This window comes from Monodon monoceros, unplaced genomic scaffold (assembly GCF_005190385.1).
Source record: "Monodon monoceros isolate NGI ecotype Baffin Bay Population unplaced genomic scaffold, NGI_Narwhal_1 Super_Scaffold_21, whole genome shotgun sequence".
Lineage (NCBI taxonomy): Eukaryota > Metazoa > Chordata > Mammalia > Artiodactyla > Monodontidae > Monodon > Monodon monoceros.
The window spans coordinates 79,653,553-79,669,795 of NW_021703778.1; the positions used below are offsets into that span (position 1 = coordinate 79,653,553).

Here is a 16,243-nt window from a genome sequence, read left to right on the forward strand (position 1 = left end):
ACATCTGTTTACAGATGCTGCAGACCCACCATCAGTACTCTTCTTTCCTTTAGCTGATGGAACAGATCCACACTTCTATTTTGGTGCCCCTGGGTGGTCATGTTCCTAGGTCCTCACGTCTGCTTCAGTGCAAATGCTTCTGTCAATTATATCATAGTCCTCAGTGTTGGAAATGTCTCTTTCCTTCCCCTGGACTGGGGTTCCTTGAGGGCAGGAGCCACAGGTCCTCCTCGGATCCCCAGCCTCCAGTGCAGGGCCTGGGGGAGGTGGGCTGTGCGGATTAAACCCCTTCCTGGGGCTGCGTCCAGCCGACGGTGAGGCAAGGTTGCAGGATGTGGGCAGTCGAGGTTAGCAGCCACTGCAGGATCTGAATCCAGATTGGTGCTGAGAACCCCTTGGGCTACGACGTGGCCTTTTAAAGTCAGTGAGGAGGTTTTCTGGGGGCCCAGAAGCCCTGAGCCCATTGGCCAGACTTCCTGGGAGAACCAGAGTGGATTTGCATGAAAAAGAACACTGGCTTCATTGAAATTCTCCTCGTCTTGAGTGAAACAAAATCACAAAGAAAAGGAAAGTTTTAATCCTGAGCAACTTCACCGCTGAGGGGTGTTTTGAGCTTCTAAAAATAGAGAGGAAATGGGTCTCTTTGGTCCACTCTAGTCACTGCCTCCCCAGCCAACCCCCACCACCCAGTCAAGGCCAACCTCTCATGCAGTGGGAGACAGCTCTCTCTCCAGCAGGTGCCCGCGGCGGGTGCCGTGCACTTCTGGAGCCGGACGCAGCTGTCCCCCCCAGGACCCCAGCATGCCGGACAGCAGAGTGACCCCACAGGAGAGCCGGCTGGATGCAAGCCTGGGAACCACCCAAGAACACTTGGGAACCAGGTAAGTTGGAGGTGGGCCTCTGTCCATGGAGCCTCTGGCCGAGCTCTGGACTTGACTCTGCTGTGTGAACCTGGGCAAGATGCTTCACTCTCTGAGCCTCAGTCTCTTCATCTGGGAAATGAAGGGAAGGGTCTGGATGATCTCTAAATGGAATAAGCCCTGGACTGGGACATGTGTCACTTGAAACTGTCTACTCCCCTGTGTGGCCAAGAGGGGCTCAACCGAGGAATGAGGGCATGAGTAGGGGGCTGCGGGTGGATGGAGGAAGAAGTTTTCAGTCAATAGGAATATTTCCCTGTCTCCTCAAGGGGGTCTTTGGCATGTGGGGGTCAATGACAGACAAGGACAGGGGAGAGCCAGAGGATCCGGCTCCAGCTTGCTGTGTGACCTTGGTGGGTCCCTGCGCCTCTCTGGGCTGCAGCTTCCCTGTCTGTACATGAATGCAGGGGTTGAATTTTCCCCAAAGCCCTCCTGCTGTATGTGTTCTGCTAATCTGTGATTCAGAGGAAGCGGATTCAATTTGTCAGCCATTCACTAGTGCCCACTCTGGCCCAGGCCCTGTCCATCCAAGGAGTGGTAAGATCCTGAGAAGTTGAGACCCAGTCCTGGCCCAAGAAGCCCTCAACCAGGAGGCATGGAGAAGGCAGACACATGGAACCCCAGGGTCCAGATGCCTGTGGTCTGTGCCCAGGAGGAACACAGGCCAAGAGGAGGAGGGAAGCTTCCAACGGGAGACTCTTGGGACAGGCCTTGGATGGTCAGGAGGGCACTAACAGTCAGAGAGGAAGGGCCATGCGGAAGAAGGGACCAGCATTGCCAGGGTGAGAATATGCGAAGCAAGATGGGGAACTCAGGGAAGGGAGAGGCCTGGGTGGCTGGAGTGCGGAAGGGGAGAAGGACAAGGGAGAAATGCCAGGGGCTGAGCCCTAGGGGGAGAAGTTGCCAGGGTTTGAGCTACAGAGTGAATGGCCATTGTTCTCAATGAGGGGTTACAAGGGAGGAAAGATGGAGCAAATGGAATAAATGTGAAAGTGCCTCACGGGCAGAGGCCCCTCCCAGGGCTGGAGGCCTGGGCCCTGCCCTGGGTCTGCCGACGGAGAATGGACTCCTGTCCTGCCAGAAGCAGAGGCTCCTTACCTTCAAGACCTCCAAGAGCATGAGGTCCAGCCCCCTCCCTGGAAGGGTCAGTGGGGCCCTCAATGTGGGCTGGCTGGAATTCCCTCACCCTGGGGAATGGGCTCACAGAGGCCTGGACCTGCTTTGCAGACTCCATAAAAGAGAAGCAGCAGAGAGCCCCAGGCTGGGGCAGGACTGCTAAGGGTAGGTAGGTGAGGAGCCCTGTGGGGGAAGAGAGGGCTGAAAACTCAGAAGGTCAGTCCCTCTGCTTTCTTGCTTAGCGACTTCGGGTAAGTTGTTGGGCTTCTCTGAGCCTTAGTATCACCGTCTGTACAAATGAAGACAAAAAGCCTGACCACTATTAACCCTGCAGAAAATTTGGACAGATTCTATCAGCTGGTGTGTATGAAATGCTTTCAAAGGCACAAGGGCCACCCCTCAAAGGCATAGTTAACCTCCTAGCAATGCCTGGGAATTCTCTTAGCAGGCTGCGGGTGCTCATGCCTTGGGTTCCCATCCAGCTCTGCTCTGGACCTAATCTGATTCTGGGCAAGTCACCCTCTCTGAGCCTCAGTTTCTCCATCTGTCAAATGGGGATGAGAATGCCTTGCAGAGTAGTCATGAGGAAAGAACTTTGAACCCTTGTTTAACATTGTTCTCAAGTCAGAGGCCGTTACAGCTGCTGTGATGCCCCTCCAGGCCAGCCCCAGCAGCAAAGGGCTCTATCTCAGGCTTGCCTATCTGTCCTGGCCTTGTGGCCATGGGCTGGCTGCTGCTCCTGGGGGAGGGTGGGCCTACATTCCTCCAATAGCCTGAGAGGGGCCTTATCTTACCCCCTTCCACTTCCCAGGGTTGCAGAGGGGAGGCCGGAGATCAGGGAGGTGGAGACTGGGAAGAGGAGGGTTTGCACACCAGGCTGACCCACACGAATTCCCTTTTGTGCCATACCACTTGCAGGGTTGGAGGGAGGGAGCTGGGCCAGGGCCAAGAGAGGCTGGGTCTGCTGGGCTGGAGCCAAGACGGGTCAGGCGCTGATCTGGCAGCTTGCGCTCTGTGTCCTTTGAGGCTGCGGCTGTAGACCATGCCATCCATCAGGAGTACCCATTGGAGTAGCCCTGTTAAACTCTTGGTGCAGGAGGGACACCAGCCTCCCTGAGCCTGAAGAAGCCCAGGTTGGAGGAAGGGCTTCAGAAGAACCAGAGAAGGAGACAGTTCATCCTGGGTTTGAAGGGTGGTGGATGCCCTGGTGGTAGGCAGGGGCATCCTGTGGACTGAAGCTGTGGTTGTGGAGGAGTTACAGGTGGCCGTCAGACCAGTCAGGTTAACTCCTAAGCTAACTCCTAGGTCTGGATAGGCTGGTGTGGCCAGACTAGGGGCAGCCAGGCATGAGGGCTGCCAGAGCCAGAGGAAGAGGCAGAGAGGAGCCCTGGCAGGCATGGAAGCAGTAGAAGCAGAAGCAGAGCCTAGTTTGGGGAGGTGACTCTGGCAGCAGTGAATACAGGCTGGAGTTGGGAGGCAGACGCCAGGAGAAGGGAGCCTGCAGAGTCGAGCCTGGCCCAGGGAAGGATGGTGAACTCTCAACTGACCATATTCCCCCTGGGCTCCCAGCTGCCTCTCCCAGCCCTGCCTGCTCAAAGACTGGGTGCCGAGAGGAGTTCCCTCAGAGCCAGGAGTGTGGGACAGGCACAGGAGGTTGCTGCAAGCCCAGTGAAGAAGGCTGTTCTCACTGATAAAGCTTTCCAAGGATGATAGGGAGTGAGCTCCCCATCTCTGGGGTGTGCAAGCATGAGAGGAACAAACCTAATGCAAATGCTATGGAAATGATACAGGCATCCTTAAGAATATGGAATATCCAGGGCCTTCTAGTTTTCCCAACTTCCTCCCCCTCACTTCCCCATAATATGAGAAATGGTTATCGTAGAGTTGCCTTTTCCCTCTTATTTTGGTATCTTTATTATCTGTTTTCATAAGTATACATTCATCTATTCAAAATTATTTATTGTTGAATATGTGAGGTACTATGCTAAGAGAATATCATAGAAAACAAAACAAGCCCCAACTTAAGGAATTAACATACTTGCAGCAAAGACAGACATGAACAAATAATTATCTTTTTTTTTTTGTAAATTTATTTATTTTTGGCTGCTTTGATTCTTCATTGCTGAGTACGGGCTTTCTCTAGTTGCATCGAGCGAGAGCTACTCTTCATTGTGGTACATGGGCTTCTCATTGCGGTGGCTTCTCTTGTTGTGGAGCATGGGCTCTAGGCGTGCAGGCTTCAGTAGTTGTGGCACGCAGGCTCAGTAGTTGTGGCTTGCAGGCTCTAGAGCGCAGGCTCAGTAGTTGTGGCTCATGGGCTTAGTTGCTCCGCGGCATGTGGGATCTTCCCAGACCAGGGCTTGTACCCGTGTCCTCTGCATTGGCAGGCAGATTCTTAACCACTGCGCCACCAGGGAAGTCCCAATAATTATACAATTACTTATTAAACTATAAGTGCAAAAGGTGCCATGAAAGAATTAAGGGGAAAAAGGAGGGAATGTGGTCATTGCCACTGAATTGCATACTTAAAAATTATTAAAATGGAAAATGTTTAATTTCTTAATATCTGACTCAGAGGTTTGGTGAAGTCTTCCTTGGGAAAAGTAACATTTAAGCTGAGACCTGAAAGAGGAGTAGGAGTTGGTAGGGAAAGATGTTTCTAAGAAAAGGCCATAGCACGTGCAAAGGCCCTGAGGAGCTTACAGTGTTTGAGAAACTAAAAGACCAGTCGGCACAGGACAGAGGATGTGGGAGTATATTATAAGTACCACAGGAAGGCAAGGTCAAGAGTCCCAGGATAAAGGGCAGAGCACATCCCAGAGGTCAGAATCCCTGGGGCAAAGTAACCCTGGGCATAGACCTCGTTTTTTTTTTTTTTTTTTAACGATTATTAATTTATTTTATTTATTTGGCTACATTGGGTCTTAGCGGCGGCATGTGGCATCTTCTCTGTGGCACGTGGGATCTTTTGTAGCGACTCCTCATTGCTGTGTGCGGGCTTCTCTCTAGTTGTGGTGCTGAGTGCACGAGCTCAGTAGTTATGGTGCGCATGCTCTCTAGCTGTGGCGGGCTGGCTCCGGAGTGCGTGGCAGGCTTCTCTCTAGTTGTGGCACATGGGCTCCAGAGCACATGGGCTCAGTAGTTGCGGCACCTGGGCTTAGTTGCCCCGTGGCATGTGGGAACTTAGTTCCCCAACCAGGAATAGAACCCGCATCCCCTGCATTGGCAGGTGGATTCTTAACCACTGGACCACCAGGGAAGCCCCGGTCCTAGACATCTGAATACAAGTCTGGATGCTTTCAGGATGCAGATGAGCCTAGGCCAGCACTGAGTTCCTGCAGGGGCTGTAGAGTCACTGGCTGGGGTCAGTAGAGCCCAAGCTGGCCTGGAGTCAGAACGCTGGGCCAGAAGCTGACTCACTCTGTCCCTAGGCAAGCCCCTGAATGGTAGGCTCTCAGGCCAGTGGGGGTTTTTTAGGTCACTGAGTCTAACCCACTCTGTCACAACATTCACATACTGTCAACCTACCCTGACTTGAATACCTACAGGGATGAGGAACTCACTACTTATCTCTTTGTCCTGCAAAAGACATGGGCAGTGATAGTGGGAGAAAGTCCTATATCACCCTGGGTTCTATGAGTGCCCCCTGGGTCCTGGCTCTAGCCCTCTTCCCCAGGCAGCCCTGGCTCCTTGCAAAGGAGCCTGTGAGGAACATTTAAAGTCAGGGCTGGAAGGTGCTTTGGAAACTGCAAAGGTTGCACCATGTGAAGGACATCTAGGACCTAGCTTGGACTCTAGACCCAAGCAGCTGTAAAATAAGAATTTACATCTGCAAAATATAATAGGTTGTGTGTAAGCAAAATTTTCATATAGTGAAATGTACAGATATGAGTATAATTTGATGACTTTTGACAAAAAGTATATACCCCTGTAATCAACAACTCAGTAGAAATATAGGACATTTTCATCAGCCCAGAATGTCCTCTCTGCTCCGTTCTAGTCAGCTCTCACCCCCATTTGTCCTTAAGCAAACCAGTTTTGAACAGCCACTGTTTTCTGGCGGTTCTTGAACATCGTATAAATGGAATCACACAGTATGTACTTTTCTATGTCTGGCTCCTTTCACTCATCATGACGTTTGCACGATTCCTCCATGTGTGAAGTGTTTCAGTAGTTCATTCTTTTGTACCATTGAGTAGAATGCCGCCGAGTGGCTAGACCACGATTTGTTTGTCCATTTTCCTGTTGAGGGCATTTGAGTTGTTTCCAGTTTGGGGATTTTATTAGTAAAGCTGCTGTGAACTTTCTTGTATAAGGTTTTCTGTGGACATATATATTCATTTTCTTGGAGAAGACCCTAGAAATACAACTGTTGTATCAGAAGATAGGTATATGTTTAAAGAAGCCACCAGAAGTTTTCCAAAGTGGTCATGCCATCACCAAGAGCAGTTTCTGTTGCTCCAAATCTTTGTCAACACTAAATATTGTTAGTCTTTTTAATTTTACCTATTCTGGTGGTCGAATAGTGGTATCTCATTGTGGTTTTAATTTCCCTGATAATGATGTTGAGCTTATTTTCATGTGCTTATTGGCCATTTCTATATCTTCTTTTGTGAAGTGTCTATCCAGATCTTTAGACCATTTTATAATTGTGCTCTTAATCCTTTTATTACTGATTTGCAGAGATTTCTCTGTATATTCTGGATATCAGTCCCTAACTAGATACTTGTATGAAAAATATTATCTCCCAGTTTGTGGCTTATCTTCATTTCCTTAATGCTGTCTTTTGATGAGCAAACATCTTTTTATTTGATAAATCTAATTTATCTAAGTATTTCTTTTATGGTTAGTGCTTTTGCATCCTCTCTAAGAAATCTTGGCCTGTACTAAGGTCACAAAGATACTTTTTTCTATGTGTTCTACTAAAAGCTTTAGCCTTTACATTTAGGCCTATGACCCATCTCAAATTAATATTTTCTTTTTTCCCACATTTTTATCCAGTTATTCAAGTGCCATTTGTTGAAAATGATTTTTTATCAGTATTAAATTGCTGTGGCTCCTTTGTTTTTTTTTTTTTTAAAAAAAAAGAAAGTCAACTGTCCATATGTAGGGACCTATTTCTGGATTTCCTTCCATTGAACTATTTTTCTATATTTATGTCGACACACACTGTCTTCATTACTATAGCTTTATATTAAGTCTTGAATCAGATAGTGTTGGTCCTCCAACTTGGTTCTTTTTTTTTTTTCAAGATTGTTTTGGTTATCCTGGGAGCAGTAGACGCCTCTCAGATGCTCCTCAATGAGTCTTACCTTCTGTATTCTTGTGTAATCCCCTACCCTTGAATGTGGGCCAACCTAGTAACTCATTTCTAAGAAGTAGAATATGGCAAAAGTGATGGAATTTCATTTCAGAGATTTGGTTACAAAAAGACCATGATTTCATTTTTACTGCTCTCCCTCATTTTCTTACTTGCTTGCTCTGAGGGAGAGGCCCAGGTGGCAAGGGCCTGAGGGAACCCTCTGGTCAACAACCAGTAAGGATTTGAGACCCTCAGCCCAACAACCTGCAAGGAGCTTAATTCTGCCAACAACCCCATGAGTGAGCTTGGAAGCAGATCCTCTCCCAGTTGAACCTTCAGATGAGAACACAGCCCCGGCTGACAGTTTGATGACAACATCACAAGAGATTTTGAGCCAGAGGCACTCAGTTAAGCCACACCTAGATGTCTAACCCACAGAAACTGTAAGATAATAAATGCTTGTTTTTTAAGTCACCACGTTTTGGGATACTTGTTATAATAGGTTACTAACACAGTAGCTCCTTTGTATTTCCATGCAAAATTTAGAGTTATCTTGTCAGTCGCAACAAAAAAGACTGCTGGAATTTTGACTGAGAATGAACTGAATCTATATTTCAAGTTGGGGAGAATATCCTGATCAATGAACATGGTATGTATTTCCATTTACTTAGGTCTTTGATTTCTCTCAACTATGATTTGTAGTTTTCAGTTGTAGATGTCTTACACCTTTTTTCCTATATTTGTTCCTAAGAATTGTATGGGTTTTGATACTATGTAAATTGTATTTTAAAGTTAATTTTCTAATAATTTGTTATTTATATAAAAATACAATCGATTTAAAAAAATTGACCTTGTATCCTGTGATATTACTAAATTAATTTATTAGTTCTAGTGTTTCTTTTTTTTTTTTTTTGCAGTACGCAGACCTCTCACTGTTGTGGCCTCTCCCATTGCAGAGCACAGGCTCCAGACGCGCAGGCTCAGCGGCCATGGCTCACGGACCTAGCCGCTCTGCGGTATGTGGGATCTTCCCAAACTGGGGCACGAACCCTTGTCCCCTGCATCGGCAGGCAGACTCTCAACAACTGCGCCACCAGGGAAGCCCTAGTGTTTCTTTTTATAGATCCCCTAGGATTTTTTTATATATACAATTTTGTTATCTATTTTAAAAGATAGTTTTACTTCTTTTACTTCCAATCATTTTGCCTTTTAATTTTTTTTTTTTGCCTTATGGCACAGGCTAGGACCTCCAATATAATGCTGAATAGAGGTAGTAAGAGTGGGCATCCTTGTCTTGTTTCTAATATATTTAGCATTTCCACTGATCTTCATTCCTTCTTGTAAATCCATGTTTTCATCTGGTGTAATTCCTATCAGCCCAAATAAATCCCTATAGCATTTCTTGTAGTGAAGGTGTCCTAGTTAATCTCTTGCTGCTTAACAAATCACTCAAAACTGTGGTGCCTCAAACCAACAACAATCATTTTTTATCTCTCATGGTTTATATGGGTCAGTAATTCAGGAGCAACTTAGTTAAGTGGTTCTGGCTCAGGGTCTCTCATGAGGTTACAGCCAAGATGTCAGCCAGGGTAATACTCATCTGGAATTGGAAGACCCTCTTTCAAGCTCACTTATAAGGTCGTTGGTAGACCTCTGTTCCTCACTGGCTGTGTTAGTTTCCTGTTGCCACTTTAACAAATTACCACAAGCTTGGTGGTTTAAGACAGAACTTTATTCTTTCATAGTTCTGGAAGCCAGAAGTCTGAAATCAGTTTCACAGGGCTTAAATCAAGGTGTCAGCAGGGCTGTGCTCCCTCCAGAGGCTCTAGGAGAGAATCCGTTCTTGACCTCTTCCATCTCCTGGAGGCTACCCGCATCCACCCTTGGCTTGTGGTCGCACCACTCCAATCTCTGCCTCTGTGGTCATTTTGCCTTCTCTTCTGTGTGTGTGTCAAATCTCCTTCTGCCTCCCTCATGTAAGGATACAAGTGAGTGCATTTAATGCCCACCTGGATAATCCAGGATAATGTCCCTGTCTCAAGATCCTTAATTTAATCACATCTGCAAAATCCTTTTTTAGGGGGTGGGGAGGAGAGGCATGTAAAGACATGTAAGATAATATTCAGTTTCCAGAGATTAGGAGATGAATATTTGCAGGGGGGGTGGGGCATTTTTCAACTTACTACATTGGTGTTGCCCAGAGACTTTAGTTTTGCCAGTGGACCTCTCTATAGGCTGCTTAAGTGTCTTCTTGACATGACAGCTGGTGGCTGGGCCCAGGGCCATCTCAAAGTTTTCTTTACTCATATGTCTGATGCCTGAGGTGGTAAGACTCAATAAGCTGGGATTGGGAACAGCTGGGGAGCCTCAGTATCTCTATTTCTATGTAGCTTCTTCACATGGTCTCCTTCATGGTGGCTTCAAGGTAGCCAGATTTCTGACATGGTGGGTCAGGGATCCAAAAAACGTGTATCCTGAGAGAGTCAGGTGAAAACCGTATCACCTTTTATGATCTAGCTTTGGAAATTACATAGTGTCACTTCTACTACATTGTATTTCTTAGAAGCTGGTCATTAAGGCTATCCCATATTCAAGGAGAAGAGAAAAAAACTCAGCCTATTGATGGGAATAGTGTAAAGAATTTGCAGACATGATTTCAAACCATCACAGAAGTGCGCTGGTGAAAAATCCTCCCATCCTGCATTTAAATGAAATGTCATTATTTCACTTTGTTTTTAATTGAAATATAGTTGATTTACAATGTTGTGTTAGGTTCAGGTGTCCAGCAAAATGATTCAGTCATATATATATATATATATATATATATATATATATATATATATATAGTTTTAGATTCTTTTCCATTAGAGGTTATTGTAAGATATTGAGTATAATTCCCTGTGCTATACAGTAGGTCCTTGTTGGTTATCCATTTTATATTTGCTTTCATTTTGAAAGATGTTTTTTGAAAGATATTTGATGTTATCTCACAGGTAACTGAGGCTCTGTTCATTTTTTTTTAATATAACAACTTTATTGAGATATAAACTACATGCCATAAAATTTACCCATTTAAAGTATAAAATCCAGTGGGTTTTAGTATATTCTCAGAGTTGTGCAAACATCACCACAGTCCATTTTATTTTATTATTATTTTTTTGTGGCTGTGCTGTGAGGCATGTGGGATCTTAGTTCCCTGACCAGGAATGAACCCTTGTCCCTTGCAGTGGAAGCATGGAGTCTTAATCACTGGACCTCCAGGGAATTCCCCACAGTCCATTTAAAAATATTTTCATTATCCCAGAAGAAACCCTAGACCCATTAGCAGTCACTCTCCATTTCCCCTCAAGCCTCCAGCCCTAGGCAACCACAAATCTGCTTTTTGTCTCTATAGATCTGCTTATTCTAGACCTCTCACTTAAATGAACTGATATAATATATCATCTATTGTGAATGGCTTCTTTCACTTAGCATGATATTTTCATGATTCATCTGTGTGGTATCATGTATCAGTACTTCATTCCTTTTATGGCCAAATAATGTTCCAGTGTACGGACATGCCACATTTTGTTTACCCAGTCATCAGTTGATGGACATTTGAGTTTTCATTTTCTGGCTATTATGAATAATGCTCCAATGAACATTTATGTACAAGTTTTTGTATGGACATACGTTTTAATTTCTTTTGGGTATAAAGCTAGAAGTGGAATTGTTTGGTCATATTGTAACTCTATGTATAACCTTTTGAGGAACTAGCAGACTGTTTTCCAAAGCAGCTGCATTACCACCAGCAGTGTACAAGAGTTCCAATTTCTCCACATCCTCACCAACACTGTTAGTATCTGTATTTTATTTATTTTATTATATATTTTTTTGCGGTATGCGGGCCTCTCACTGTTGTGGCCTCTCCTGTTGCGGAGTACAGGCTCCGGACGCACAGGCTTAGCGGCCATGGCTCACGGGCCCAGCCGCTCTGCAGCATGTGGGATCATCCTGGACCGGGGCACAAACCCGTGCCCCCTGCATCGGCAGGCGGACTCTCAACCACTGCGCCACCAGGGAAGCCCAGTATCTGTATTTTATAAACAGCCATTCCAGTGGGTATGAAGTGTTTTCTCATTCTGGTTTTGATTTGCATTTCCTGATAGCTGATGAGGTTGAACATCCTTTAATGTGCTTGTTGTCCATTTGTATGTCTTCTTTGGGGAAATGTCTATTCAAATCATTGCCCAGTTTTAATTGGGTTATTTTTCTTTTTTCTTTCCTTTTTTGTTGTTGCTGAATTGTTAGAGTTCTTCATATATTCTATACAATCCTCTTATCAGATAAATGATTTACAGATATTTCCTTCCATTCTGTGGGTTATCTTTTCACCTTCTTGATGGTGTCCTTTGAAGCACTAAGAGGTTTAATCTTGATGTAGTCCAATTTACCTGTTTTTGTTTTGTTGCTTGTACTTCTGGTATCATAGCTAAGAAGGCTTTACCTAATTGAAGTCCACCTCTGTGCTTTCACTGCCTAGGGTGTGGGTTCCACCCCTGGTCAGGCAACTAAGATCCCACAAGCCATGTGGCATGGCCAAAAAAACCCAAAAATACAAAAAAATAACAACTTAAGTCCACATAGATTTTCTTCTAATATTTTTACAGTTTAAGCTCTTACATTTTGGTCTTTGATACATTTTGAGTTAACTTTTTGTGTATGGTATGAGGAAAGGGTCCAACTTTATTCTTTTGCATGTGGATATTGAGTTGTCCCAGCACCATTTGTTGATTTGTACCATTTGCTGAAAAGTATACTTTCTGCATTGAATTGGCATGGCACCCTTGTTGAAAATCAGTTAACTATAAATGTGAAGGTGGATTTCTGAATCCTATATTCTATTCCATTCATCTATATGTCTATCCTATGCCAGTATCACTTTGTCCTGATTACTGTAGTGTAGGTTTATAGTATGTTTTGAAATCAAGAAGTGTGGTCCTCCAACTTCGGTCTTTTTCAAGATTGTTTCGTCTATCCTGGGTCTTTGGAAGTTTCATAGTAATTTTAGACCAGTTTGTTAATTTCTGCCAAAATGCCAGCTAGGATTTTGATAGAGATTATGTTGACCGATAGATCAATTTGGCTATCTTTTTTTAAAAATGGTTTTTTTAAATTAATTAATTTTATTTATTTATCCCTGGCTGCATTGGGTCTTCGTTGCTGCGCGTGGGCCTTCTCCAGTTGCGGTGAGCGGGGGCTACTCTTCATTGCGGTGCGTGAGCCTCTCATTGCGGTGTCTTCTCTTGTTGCAGAGCACTGTCTCTAGGCGCGTGGACTTCAGTAGTTGTGGCGCGTGGGCTCAGTAGTTGTGGTTTGCGGGCTCAAGAGCACAGGCTTAATAGTTGTGGTGCACGGGCTTAGCTGCTTTACGGCATGTGGGATCCTCCCGGACCAGAGCTCAAACCCGCGTCCCCTGCATTGGCAGGCAGATTCCCAACGACTGCACCACCAGGGAATACCCAATTTGGCTATCTTAACAATATTATTATTGCCATCTTAACAATATTAAGTGTTTTGATCTTGAGATGCCTTTGCATTTGCTTAGCTCTTTGTTAATTTCTTTCAACGATGTTTCATTCTGTTCAATTAAAAAATCTTTTTTCTCTCTAGTATTTGGATTAAATAATTTCTATTATTCTGCCTTCATGTGCATGAACTTTTTTTGGGGGGGGTAGTTTCCAATCTGCTGTTAAGCTCATCTGGTGAATTTTTCATTTCAGAGATTGTACTTTTCTTATACTTTCTATTTTTATGTTGCAATTCTCCATCTGTTCATCAGTTATCATTTTTTCTTTAAATTATCAAACATGTGTTAGTAGCTGTTTTAAAGCCTTTGTATATTTATTCTAACATCTGCGTCATACCTGAGTTGTTTCTATTGGCTGTTTTCTTCCCCTTGATTTTGGCTCACATTCCCTGCTTTTTCAGATGTCTGATCATTTTTTTGTTATATGGTGGATACTGTGATATGTCAGGAGTATGCTGATTTGCAGAATTTAAAATACATGTGCATTAAACTAGTGTCTCAGCCACAATGCTCTGCCTTTCTGAGCCAGTTGCTCCTAAGAAAACCCATGTTGCTGAAGTGTGTGGAGAGGCATAAGGAGCTTCAGAGAGCCCCACCCAATTTTAGGCAGAGCATATGGTGGTTCCGAACATAAAATCTGGAATCAGATTGCCTGGATTTGAATCCCAGCTATTCCAATTACAAGCTGTATAACCTTCAGCAAGTTACTTCATCTCTTTGTCCTTCCATTTCCAATTAGATGGGGGATTCTAATTTAGTACCTACTTTATAAGATCGTTGAGATAAGTAAATAAGTTAACACATGTAACGCAATTGGAACAGCACCTGGCACATACTAATTGCTCAGTAAATGTTAGTTCTCACTTTTAAAAAAGTGAAACCATGTTCCCCTAAAAGATCAGGCTCCCACAGCGCTGTGCCTCTACCTCGTGACCCCCTTGCCTGCCATGCTCACAGATACCTCTCCTGTATACAGGCCATGTACGTGCCTCTCTCCTTCACTCTCCTCTTTAGACTGTGGGCTCCTCTAGGGCAGGGACCAAGTCTGGGAGCCAACATTCATGTGCTGCAGGGACACGACACCCCTGTTGGTAGAAGTCTAACTCCCAGCTTTGCCCCCAACCTGGCACCATGAATTTCCTCTGGCCGAGGAGTGGGCAGTATTTTTCCTTCCTCTCATCTCCTTAGTAGAAACATGGAAAACCACCTATCATCAGAGCTGGGACTTAGAGACTATCCTTTCCACCCCTTCATTTTATAGATGGAGTAACTGAAGTCCTAACAGAAGTGTGCCCAAAGTCAAACTCGTGGTACTTCACGTAAAAATGGCAAGTGATGGGAGATGGCAATTTTCTCGGAGTCTTTGCTTTGTGTTGGAATTATGTCAACTCCAAGCTTCATACTGCTCTCCCAACGATGATTCAAAACACCAGTTGACAGTTATCTGTGTCTGTCATCAATGCAACATAAGAAAATGGTTTGACAGTTTAAACCTTGGCTATATACAAAATTTTTCAAAATTTTGGAGGAAGGGTGTAAAGAAGGGTCTAATGATGAATGATTGGAAGCAGGAGTTTAGAGGACCATGGGATGCCCACCTTTCTACACTTCCCGCCCTTTTGCCCCTGTCCCACCCACTCGAATCACCCAGTAGACCTGAGACTATTGAGGTATAGCCTGTTGGTTAAGAGCATAAACACTGAAGCCCACTTGCGCAAATTTGCATTCTACTCTGCTAACTGAAAGACCTTGAGCAAGTTACATAATCTCCTTGTACTTCAGTTTCCTCATCTGTAAAGTGGGGATAGTGATAGGAATTACCTTACGGGGCTGTTGTGAGGATTAAATGCATTAATATATGTGTAAGGTGCACAGAACATTGCCTGGCGCACAGTTAGTGCTGCATACCTGTTAGCTATTAGCCATTACTATCGTTATTCTTGCCTTGTTTTCCCCCGGCTCCTCAGGCCTGGGAGCCTAGTAACACCCAACCTCGTAGCCTTGTCTCTGCCTGGTGCAGCAGAATTCCAGCTCAGGCCCCCAAATCACCAGTCATAGACAGAAAACTGGAAGGCCCTCTGTCTGTGACTTACCTGAGGAAACTGAGTCCCAGAGAGGAGCAGGAACTTGCCCAAGTTTACCCAACTAAGGCAGAACCTGGGCTAGAATCCAGATGTCCCAGTGCCCAGGGACCTGTCTTGGGCATGACCAGACTCCTTCCAGGCTTTGCAGGGGAGTTCAGTGTGACCGTGCAGACTGTGTGATTAGCTAGACAGGGTTAAACACTGAGCCACTGCCAATTGGGTTAGAAGTCAGCTGGCTGGCGGGACGGCCCCACCACCATGGATGGTGGGAGCCAAGGTGAAGCTGGGACTAGCCTTTGGCCTCTCAGCAAACACTCTGCTGTTGGGCCCTTAGACTGGGGGCTCAGTCACAGTCAAGGGCCCCTGAGTGCCTGCCCCAAATATGTTCCTTCTGGTGGATCTGGGGGGATATGTCTTAGACCACCCTTGCCCCGTCCTCACCCTTTCCAAGAGACCATGGATCCCCAAAAGATCTCTGCATTGGCCAAGGTCCCCCTGTGAGCTGGGGAACCAAGGCCAGGGACGGTCCACAGCCTGAGTCTATGACCAGGGCCCTGTATCCTCTTCTGTCTGCACCAGCGTCCCCTGCTGCACCATTGCCTGGGACGCTTACCCTCTGCCTCTCATAAAATAAACCTTCACCCCTATCCAACTTTCTCCCTTTAATTTTGCTGTACCCCCTACCCCAGCCTGGGTCTGGTGACCCCACAGTGACCTTGAATGCATCTTTGTTTTTTGACTGTCAGTCCCATCATCTCCAAGCCTTCCAGGCAGGGACCAGGCTCAATGGGCTCACCTCTGCCCCCAGTGCCCCTGCAATGTCTGCAGAGGAGGCACTCAGTCAATAATCATAGTAGGAAGGAGGAGAGTCGCAGAGCCGTCCGTCATGGGGCGGGGAGAGATCATTTCCAGCTCTGAGAATATGGGCTTAAGGTTTTTGTCTCATGGTAGACAATTATGTTTTAAAAAGCAACACCCAGACTCTCAATGTTAAGTGCTCTGGGATGGGCTCAGCCAGGGCAGCTCCGGGAAGAAACATGAGAGCTGGGGGTCCCTCCCAGAGGGCTTCTGGGAGGAGGAAGGGCCTGAAGAACAGTTGGAAGCTTCTGCCAGGGGGAGGCAACCTTGTGGCTTTTCTGTTTTGTTTTGTTCTTTTTAACGTCTTTATTGGAGTGTAATTGCTTTACAATGGTGTGTTAGTTTCTGCTTTATAACAAAGTGAATCAGTTATACATATACGTATGTCCCCACA

The 16,243-nt window shown here is 45.4% G+C and overlaps 1 protein-coding gene across 1 annotated transcript in view; it reads left to right on the forward strand.

The window, feature by feature from the left end:
• Positions 1–551: 551 nt before the first annotated feature.
• The window catches only part of ACSBG1 (acyl-CoA synthetase bubblegum family member 1), a 48,496-nt gene continuing 32,804 nt past the window's right edge, over positions 552–16,243 (forward strand). The window contains exon 1 of the mRNA XM_029238551.1: positions 552–881. Coding sequence (XP_029094384.1) covers positions 802–881 — 80 coding nt within the window. The 5' untranslated portion in view covers positions 552–801. The remainder of the gene's footprint in view (positions 882–16,243) is intronic.